General features: G+C 39.1%; 1 protein-coding gene across 1 annotated transcript; it reads left to right on the top strand.

Moving 5' to 3' along the window:
* LOC110261752 (olfactory receptor 4F15-like) lies at nt 8,392-9,341 on the top strand. The gene has a single exon (XM_021100065.1). The coding sequence runs from the start codon at nt 8,400-8,402 to the stop codon at nt 9,339-9,341; it is 942 nt and encodes a 313-aa protein (XP_020955724.1). The 5' UTR covers nt 8,392-8,399.

Genomic DNA, 9,994 nt, shown 5'->3' with positions numbered 1-9,994 from the left:
AAAAAAAAATTAGTGAAAAAAAAACAAACAGTAGAGATGGAAAGCTGTAGAAGGTTGAGGTGGATTTATTTTTTAAAAACTTAAAAATGCTTTACCACTAAATATTATACTGAAGGAAGATTAGAGTTTGGTTTTCTCTGTGTTAGAATGGCATGATGAGGTATTCCTCAATTCATAAGGGATATAAGCCCTGGAATGATGTGGTCCTCTGATCACTGTCCTGAGTCCACCAGCCAAGTGGAAAGGAAGGCGTCAATAAGCTGTGTTCTTTGGCAAAGTAATTTCCCCCTTGCCATAACTCATATCTCATATGAGTAAATATCTGTATATATTCTTTCTGTTGCCCAATTAAACCCTTACGGTTATGGGACTTGCATGTGGTTATGGAAATATTTACCAGTATATATGAAAATGAAACTGTGAATACAGTATTTCCTAGATACTTCAGTTCTCATTATATAGCTTTGAAGCACTTGCTATGTGTATAAGAATATGTGAAAAATATTTGTTACGGCCTTCTTTATAAAAGCAAATATTTGGAAAAGATCAAATATCCTTTAATAGCAGAATGTTAAGCTGTTCTGATGGCTATTCTTTAATTGCCATTTCATATCTAATTTCATTGTGTCCACTCTACTCTGTGCCCTGGCAATTAACTTTTGGTTGATCAACCACGGCTCCTGCCTCTGCTTCTGCTTGGTTCTATCTATTGGAAGAGACTGCAGGGACTTGGAGCACAAGAATAAATGAAATTGGGTCTTTATTCCCTCAACTTCTTTCCTTCTGAGCTTCTTGGAAATTACTGTATTCCCCCACCACAGCCCTCAGCTCTTGTTGGTGGCCTTCTCCTGTGCTTAGCTCTTTCTCTGGGTTGTGGTATGTTCCCTCCCTTGTCCCTTAGCCTGAGGCATGGTAATGCCTCCCTGTGTTTGCCAGTCTTGGACATGTTACCACTCCTTGTTGGTTCCTCCAATACTGCCCACTCCTTTGTACCTCAGATTTCCCTCTTTACACCATTTGAATGTGCATATTTCCTGGTGGGACCCTAACATAAGTATTTGTACAAGGGAAGTCCCAGGAAAGTGTGCCTCAAAATGGGATTCTGGTGATGGTTGGCTCACATATTGTGGGGTGTATCTCTCGTATAGGCTACTGGTATCTGGGGAGATGGTCCTGACACTTTAGACCGTGAGATGTGCTCACACGGTTCAAACATGATTGGATCATAATGAAATAATACTATAGAATGAAAATGAAAGGATAATATATCAAAATATGTGGAGAACTGTAAATGCCCATAGGGGGTATCATTAGAAAAGGCTTTGCCCCTAACACTCCAGGCTTGATCAGTGGCACACATGCACAGTACCATGGTGACAGAGATGGAAGCTATCATGGCTCAATACAAAGACTTCCCTCAAAAAGCTAATCTGGTACCACCATTGTGGGCTCCCAAGCTGTCAAGGGATGAACTAATTTGACAACATTCCTTGGGGAATTAGTCAGCTACTGGTGCTCATGATTACATGGGACATCTTTACCATGGAGGAGGCAGTGACTGATTCTGCATGAATAGATCATATTTACAATGGATTTGCTTATGTCCACTGTCATGGTCATAACTGTATGAACTTAGTAACCAGAATTATGTTTCCAGAATTCTTCCATATATGTTACCATATAGGTTCACCCAAGAAAGTTTGTTGAGATTTTGAAGAATTGAAGCAGTGTCATTTTGGTTGAAGGCCAGGATAGGGCAAGTACTGTCACAGCTCAAGCATGCTGCTGGCTCACCTTGCTGCGGTGGGACAACAACTTGTGCCTGCAGCTCCTCCAGCTCCCACTGGATTTCCACATCAGGTCTTCCAAGACTAGGCTAGTGCATCTTTATGATGAAGAGCATCAGCTTATTAGGGTATGTATCATAGAAATGGAAGCAATGAGAGAAAGACCATTCTAGTGTATTCTTGGTCTTTTCACTTCCTGCCCATTTTCCCTTCTGACTGGTGGTTCTGCAGGCTTCAGCTCAGCATGAGGTTCAGGGATAAGAGACTTATACTGCTTCATTGTTTCCACATTGCATAAAGTCTAATCCCTATAAGAATTCCTTATTCTTAAGCACTTATGGTGCTTCAAATTCTCTGATCAAACTCTGAATGATACACCCTCCACATGTCTACAAGTCATCCAATCTAATCATTGCAGATATAGAACTCCTTATCCTCACCATGGTGTCTATACAACATTGCATCCAACCAAAGATGTATTTTATAGCAAATGAAGTGTAATAATGAGCTCATGCACATGTGGAACTCATTATTCTATTTACATGCTTCATCATGTAAAAGTAACTGATTGATTAATGGAACAGCTTGCTGAGAAGGAGTTACACTGATAGCTGGGGCACCACTTGAGAAGGTGACCTGCTATACTATAGGATGCATTGTAAGCCTATACAGGTGATAAGTCTATATAGAAGTGGACTGTGGTATGTTCCTCTTCACAGCTCTTGTTGGGTTACCTCTTCTGCACCTCCAGCTTTTACTGTGGTCCTAGTAACCAGTCCTTCCCCATCTCTCTGTATCTCCAGGGATGATAAGAGCTCCTGCTCTTGCTAGCCCTGACTGCCTTTACAATCCTTTGTTGGTTCTTGTAACTTTGACCAAATTCTTGTATAGAATTCCTTCAATCAGCTCTCTCCCAATCACACCATATAAATGTGACATCTATTCCTGTCCAGACTTTTGATTAATACTCTAAATATCTATAAACATAAGAAAATAAACTATAGCCATAGAATTTATAGGGTAAGTAGAAACAAATGCAGAAATAGGCTGGAGGAGTTCTGTTGTGGCTCAGTGGTAATGACCCGACTATATCATGAGGACACAGGTTTGATCCTGCCTCACTCAGGGGTTAAGATATGGTGTTGTAGTGAACTGGACAGCCAGATATGCTTGTGTGGGTGAGAGGCTGCGCTGAGGCTCTGATTGAGCTAGCCTAGAAGCTCCATGTGCCTGTGTGTGGCCCTAAAAAGAAAAAAAAAAAAAAACAAAAAAAAAAAAAAAAAAAAAAAAAAAAAGGAATAAACATAAATATATTTATCCCAGAAATACAGGGTCTTTGTTGTATAAAGGGTCTTTGACTTTATTGTAATTTCTGATTTTTTTTTTTTTTTTGCTTTTTAGGCCACATCTGTGGCATATGGAGGTTCCCAGGCTAGGGGTCGAATCAGCTACAGCAACCAGGATCCAGGCCGTCTGCAACCTCACACAGTTCATGGCAATGCCAGATTCTTAACCCACTGAGTGAGGCTAGGGATCAACCTGAAACCTCATGGTTCCTAGTCAGATTTGTTTCCCTGTGCCATGACGAGAACTCCTAATTTTGTTAATTAGAAAGTTCACATGCATTCTGTGAAATAAAAAAATTAAAGTCATTAGTGATGATTTTTTAATGAATAAATTCTTGCTAAGTTCACCTGGATGGAGGTCCAGAAAGTGTCAAAGAGATATGGACTAATTGATATGTTGCTTGTGTGTTTCGGGGGTCAGTTCTGGTAGGTTTTTGGGAATGGAGAGCTTTGAGCAGGATTTGAAGAGCAGAAGAGGCAGAGTTCTCTCCTGCCTCTAAGATCTGTCTGCTGTTCCTTCTGCTTGAAATGTTCTCCTTGCCCTCTATCTCCCATGTCAACCCCTCCTCCCTCATCAGATCTCAGATACTTTGACCACCCAACTGAATGATGGTCCACACTATTATTCTCTCCAGTGATATTTCTGTAATATGAAAGAGGCTCAATAAATTTCTCCTACCTATTTAGCATCATGAGTGCTCAGTTGATTGAAATTTATAATGAAATCCTCATGATTTGGATTAAATGCCTCACAATCCCAAGCATTCTACATCATTTTAAACCACCAATGAGTGAGTAGAATTGACAATAAAATGGCCCAAACTGATGTTCTTAAAATACCCAGTTCAGTTTGGTTTCCTCTCCAGGGACTCATAAAAAATCTTTCTTTCAGCTGTTCTTTCCAAACCAATCAGGTTCCAGGGACAATTCCCATGACCACATGAGCTAACAAACATACATGCAGCATCACCTGGTCACTATGCTTCAGTGCTGTTAATTAATTACCATTTAAAATTCTTTCAGCTCTTTATGAAGTAGCAGTGAAACAAGCAGAAGCTAAGTTACCAAGGTATCCTAGTTCTCTGAGGATGATGTGGTCTGGAACAGGTAGGTGGAAAAATGAAAGTCCAGATAAAAATAGGAAAAAATATAGAACTTGACCTATTAAGTTCAGTTTCATAAAAATAGTCTTAGTGCCAGCATAATCTTCATTTGCAGATAAAAAATATATTTTTGGGTTGTGGTTAGATAGGTTATAATATAGGGAGGAGGGAATACATCTCATTAGGGAGTATACGAGGGGCTATAGATTGTGGAGCAAACAACTGACTGACTTTTAGCTAATGCTTAGAAATGTTTCTTAGGCTTCAGAGTGAAACCAAAGCCATTAATGAGAGTCAGGGCCAGGGCAATGCAATGTCTTTAGCACAAGCAAGGGATTTGGAAGTTCAAATGATGACTTAGAAAAGAGTAAGTAAGTAAGTAAATGACTTATTACTTCTTATCTTATTAACTTATTTGATAGGAGTGAAGGAAATTAATAACCCCTGAAATTAGATGTCAAAACCACTTATAGTGTTTTATTTCTATATTTACAGAAAAGTTGAAAAAGGATGAAATCTCTAGAGACTCATTCTCTGTGGTATTTGTTGGGACTAGAACCAAACACATACAGAATTTGGAGAAGGATAGACTGGTAACTTGTCTTCCTGAGAACAAACCTGACCGTATCTGCATGTCTAATTATACACTTATCATCACTTTCAGCTGTGATATAGAAAATTTGCTATAATGCTATTGAAGGAGAATTCATCCTTCTGTGATGATCTATGGCTTTGGGACATTTATTTGTTTTTTTTCCCCCCTCCCTTTCTGATTCTGGCCACCACAATGTCAAATGGATACAGATAAGTAAAATAACATATTAGGAATCCAGGGTATGAAATTGATCTTAAGAGGATGGATGGAAAGAATAGTTTAATTTTGTTACTTAATTAAAGTACAGTAAAGATTTACTTGAAAGGATTCTTGATAACATCTGTATTTTACTTTCACAGAGCAAGAGGTAAGTGGACACAGGCTGAAAATAAAGAACTAGAAAGTTCATTTGGAAGCAGAGAAGTTTTGGACTGTCAAATTAGTAAAGTACAAGATGGCCTAACTAGAGATACACTGATTTCTCAAATATTATGTCTTAGATGATTTAAATATGCCACTGTTGCATTATCTGCGCTGGACCAGAATTTTACTTTATACGCTTACGGGTTTATTTTAGGGTTTATTAGTAGGACACTCATTCTCCCTATTTTCTTCAACTATAAACTTGAAATGGATGAGAATCTCTTTTAGGAGACCAAATCCGTGTAAATCTTCAAAACAAATGATCATGTTTAGACAGCAAATATTAAAGGGTCATTGTAACTTTAATGGTCATTAATTAAGAAAAGTATGGTGGTAGATGAAAGTCCTGAAGAACAATGGATTCAAAGAGGTCTTTGGGAACAAGCTCAGTTTAAGTTGGAGCAGAAAATGGCTCGGTATCCCTCTTTCATGGGCTTTTGGATGCCTTCCTCTGCATTTGGGTATTCATCCAGGAGCAACACTTCTCTTTGAAACTCTGAAGACACAACCCATATTCATGTTAATGTCTTCCAGTATTTAGTTCCTTGCTTTGCTTCCTTTCCTTTTTAAAACATCAAACCTATTTCTAGATTTCCCATTTTCCCTTATCCTATGTTTCATTCTGATATATCTTATTTAGACTTATTATATTTGGATAGTGCCTGATGTTCCAAATTTATCTGGCTTTTTAAACTATCAAAACTCTCAATTGCTTAAATAGCTACATATAAGCTAGCTCCTGCTCTCAGAAGGTGATCAGAAGAAATAATTTACAAAACAATGTGAGAGACTTGTCATATCTTATTGTCTAATTCTTCCCCAGATTTATTTCTATAGTGCCTAGAAAATTCTATCTACCTAGTGAGAGAATACATTAGTATATGGCCAAGTTTTTTGTGGAGAGAGAATGAATTTTTCAATGAAGTTTATATTTTTATGGAGTGTGATCATTATTGGCTCTTAGTCTTTCTAAAGATAACCAGTTAGCCATTGTTTAGAAATGCTTCTTCCTTTGCTTCTCTTCCACCCATCTGCATGTCTATTTATATATCATCTTTCTTCTTTATTGTAGAGTCCTTATTAAATTTGATGACTAAATTCATATTTACTCTATCAGCACCTTTCATAGTTTTGTAGATTTAGGTCTTTTGTTTATTTTCAAATGAAAATTCTGCAATGAGGTTCATTATTTCACAGTCTCCAGATGGTCAATGTTATTTATAGTGCTAGACATTTCACTCTCAATCATCTCAATGTATCCAGATTATAACCACCTCTCATTATCTCTACTTTAATCACCTGATCTAAATCACCATCATCTCTTGCTTGGGTTACTGCAGTAGCTTGTAATAATCTCCCTGTACTTGAAAAATCCCTTTTTTTTTCCATCTTTTTATGGCTGCACCCATGGCATATGGAAGTTCCCAGGCTAGGGGCTGAATCAGAACTACAGCTGCCAGCCTACACCACAGCCACAGCAACACGGGATCTGAGCCACATCTGCAAACTACACCACAGCTCACAGCAAAGCCAGATCCTTGACCCACTGAGCAAGGCCAGGGATTGAACCCGCATCCTCATAGATGCTAGTTAGGGTTGTTAACCCCTGAGCCACAATGGGAAATCCTGTCCTTGAAACTCTGAATTGTGTTCACAACACAGCAGCCAGAGTGACCCTTTAACAATGTAAGCCAGATTTTGTTGTTTCCATGTTTCAAATCCAGGTGCTTATCTCTTTCAGAATAACAACTGAAGCCCTTACAATGGCTTCCAAGGCCTTCCCCACCCTCCCTTCCTGGGCGTCATCCTCTGCACATTCAGGTTCACCCTCTCAGGACTATGCTAAATGAGCTCCCACCTCCAGAGTTCCTATTCTTGCTGTTATCTCTGCCTGGAATATTCCTTTCCCGAATACATTCATGTGTTCTCATTTACCTTCATTAGCTTTCTGATCAGTCAGCTTAGCAGCATGGTTTCCTTTCAGTCCTATGTTATAATAGCAAGTTTCCTACTGCTCTGTTCCTCTTTTTGCTTCATTTTTATTCACAATAACTTCAGTATTTTGACACCTTATATACTTTTGTGTATTTATTTTTAATTTTTTCTCTTTCTCTGTCAAAATGTAAATCCATGAGGATAAGGACCTTTGTCTATTTTGTTTTTGGATATATTCCTAGTACTTAGACTACTTCTTGGTACATAGTAGGTTCTTGATAAATATTTATTGGAGGGAATGAGTTAATAAACACTTTAGTCACATTATTCATACATTTTAAAATAATTTTTCACCTAAAAATTTGCAAGATCTTTTTGAAGAAAAAAATTTGAAGGCATAGTATTTATAACTTTGAGCACTTTGTTAATCAAATGCAGGGAAACAAACATAAATAAATGTTTGTAAATATTGTAAGTAAATGTGAAAGTATAGGTGGGTCATCAGGATGGTTAGACAGATGAGGTACCATTTGGTCTGGATATTAAAGAATTAACATTATTTTGGGAAGTATCAAATAGGGAAGGATAATTTCTAGCTTGAAGAATGAGATCAGAGTTACAGGATTATTTTTTTGTTTGTTTGTTTGTTTTCATACCAGAACCTGTGGCATATGGAAGTTCCCAGGCTGTGACCTATGCTGCAGCTTGCGGCAATGCTGGATCCTTAACCCACTGAGTGAGGCCAGGGATTGAACCCTCATCCTCATCGATACTAGTTGGGTTCTTAACCCACTGAGCCACAAAGGGAACTCCCAGAGTCACACAATCTTACAAATCTTTAGTTAACAGAATAGTTTCCCTTTGCCAATCCATTATATGTGACTGGTTATTGCTCCTCCAGGGAGAGGATGGTTAACAGTCATCAGACTGATAAAGCAAGTTAATATCAAATCCTTTTTCTGTGGTTTCATCAGGTGCACCCTGAGGTACCAGGCCTTAGATCACTCAAGACCACTTGGCAACTCAGTTACTGTCATATGTAACTATAGCAACAGTGGCTAAAGGATGCCACTGGAGTTTTGTGAAATTCTTAGGTAATATTTGACTTCCAAAATTACTTTCCACAGATGGCATTAAAACAACTGTATTAATTTTAATTGTCTCGTTTTCTACCTTCAGGTAACAGGAGAGTGAACAACTACATGAGCCAATGAATGGAGCCAACCAATCTGTGGTGTCTGAGTTTGTCTTCCTGGGACTCTCCAATTCCTGGGAGATCCAGCTCCTTCTTTTTTGCTTTTCTTGTCTTTTTTATGTGTCTAGTATGATGGGAAACCTCCTCATAGTGGTCACTGTGAGCTCTGACCCTTACTTACACTCCCCTATGTATTTTCTGTTAGCTAATCTCTCCATCATTGACCTGATATTTTGCTCTATTGCAGCACCCAAGATGATCTGTGATCTTTTCAGGAAGCAAAAAGTCATCTCCTTTGGGGGCTGCATAGCTCAGATTTTCTTTAGCCATGCAGCTGGGGGCACTGAGATGGTGCTGCTTATTGCCATGTCCTATGACAGATATGTGGCTATATGTAAGCCTCTCCACTACCTGAGCCTCATGAGCCCACAAACATGCATTCTGATTGTAGTGGTTGCCTGGATCATTGGTCTAACCCACTCATTGGCCCAACTGGCTTTTGTAGTCAGCTTGCCCTTTTGTGGCCCTAATGTCTTAGACAGCTTTTACTGTGATCTGCCTCGGCTCATCAGACTTGCCTGCACAGATACCTACAACCTGGAGTTCATGATCACTGCCAATAGTGGCTTCATTTCCTTGGGTGCTTTCTTCCTGCTCATCCTCTCTTACATCTTCATCCTGGCCACTCTCCAGAAACACTCCTCAGGGGGTTCATCCAAGGCTCTTTCCACTCTGACAGCTCATATTATTGTGGTGGTTTTATTCTTTGTTCCACTTATTTTTTTCTATATGTGGCCCTCTCCTTCAACACATCTGGATAAATTTCTAGCCATGTTTGATGCAGTTTTAACTCCTTTTCTCAACCCAATCATCTATACACTCAGGAACAGGGAGATGAAGACGGCGGTGAGGAGAATGTTCTGTCAGCTTATGAGTTTTAGAAAAATCAATAAATGACTTTATTAAAACACAAAACATCAGAGTTCCTGTCATGGCTCAGTGGTTAACGAATCTGACTAGGAACCATGAGGTTGTGGGTTCAATTCCTGGCCTTTTTCAGTGGATTAGGGATCCGGCATTGCTGTGAACTGTGGTGTAGTTTGCAGAGGTGGCTCAGATCCCGCATTGCTGTGGCTGTGGCTCTGATTAGACCTCTAGCCTGGGAATCTCCATATGCTGCAGGATCGGCCCCAGAAAAGGCAAAAAGACAAAAAACAAACAAACAAACAAAACACAAAATATCCAAGTGACTACTGATACACTTTCTTTCCCCACTAGCTAATCCTCATGAAGAAGGGACCATCTTTCTGAGGTTTGATCTTTTTCTTGCCTTTGAAACATATTCTTCTTCATTTTTGATTATCTCTCTGTATCGGTTTCTATGAATTAGATAAAACGCCCCCCTGTTTTCTAGTCCTGTAGGAGAAGCCTTGTATAGGAGATGAAGCCTATGGTTCAATCCTGCCCTAACTTTTGGTTGTGTCACAAACATTTGTGATTATCCAAGTAACCAGTTTTATTTTTAATGGGTCCCAGAAACTGAGGACGTGCCAAGGCCCGTCAGTGTCCCAAAGAGGAGGATGCTAGAAGCAGGCTGACTGTAAACTAGA

This window comes from Sus scrofa, chromosome 7, assembly GCF_000003025.6.
Source record: "Sus scrofa isolate TJ Tabasco breed Duroc chromosome 7, Sscrofa11.1, whole genome shotgun sequence".
NCBI classification, from domain to species: Eukaryota; Metazoa; Chordata; class Mammalia; order Artiodactyla; family Suidae; genus Sus; species Sus scrofa.
The sequence above is the reverse complement of the archived record's forward strand: the minus strand, read 5'-3'. Positions and strand labels throughout refer to the sequence as shown.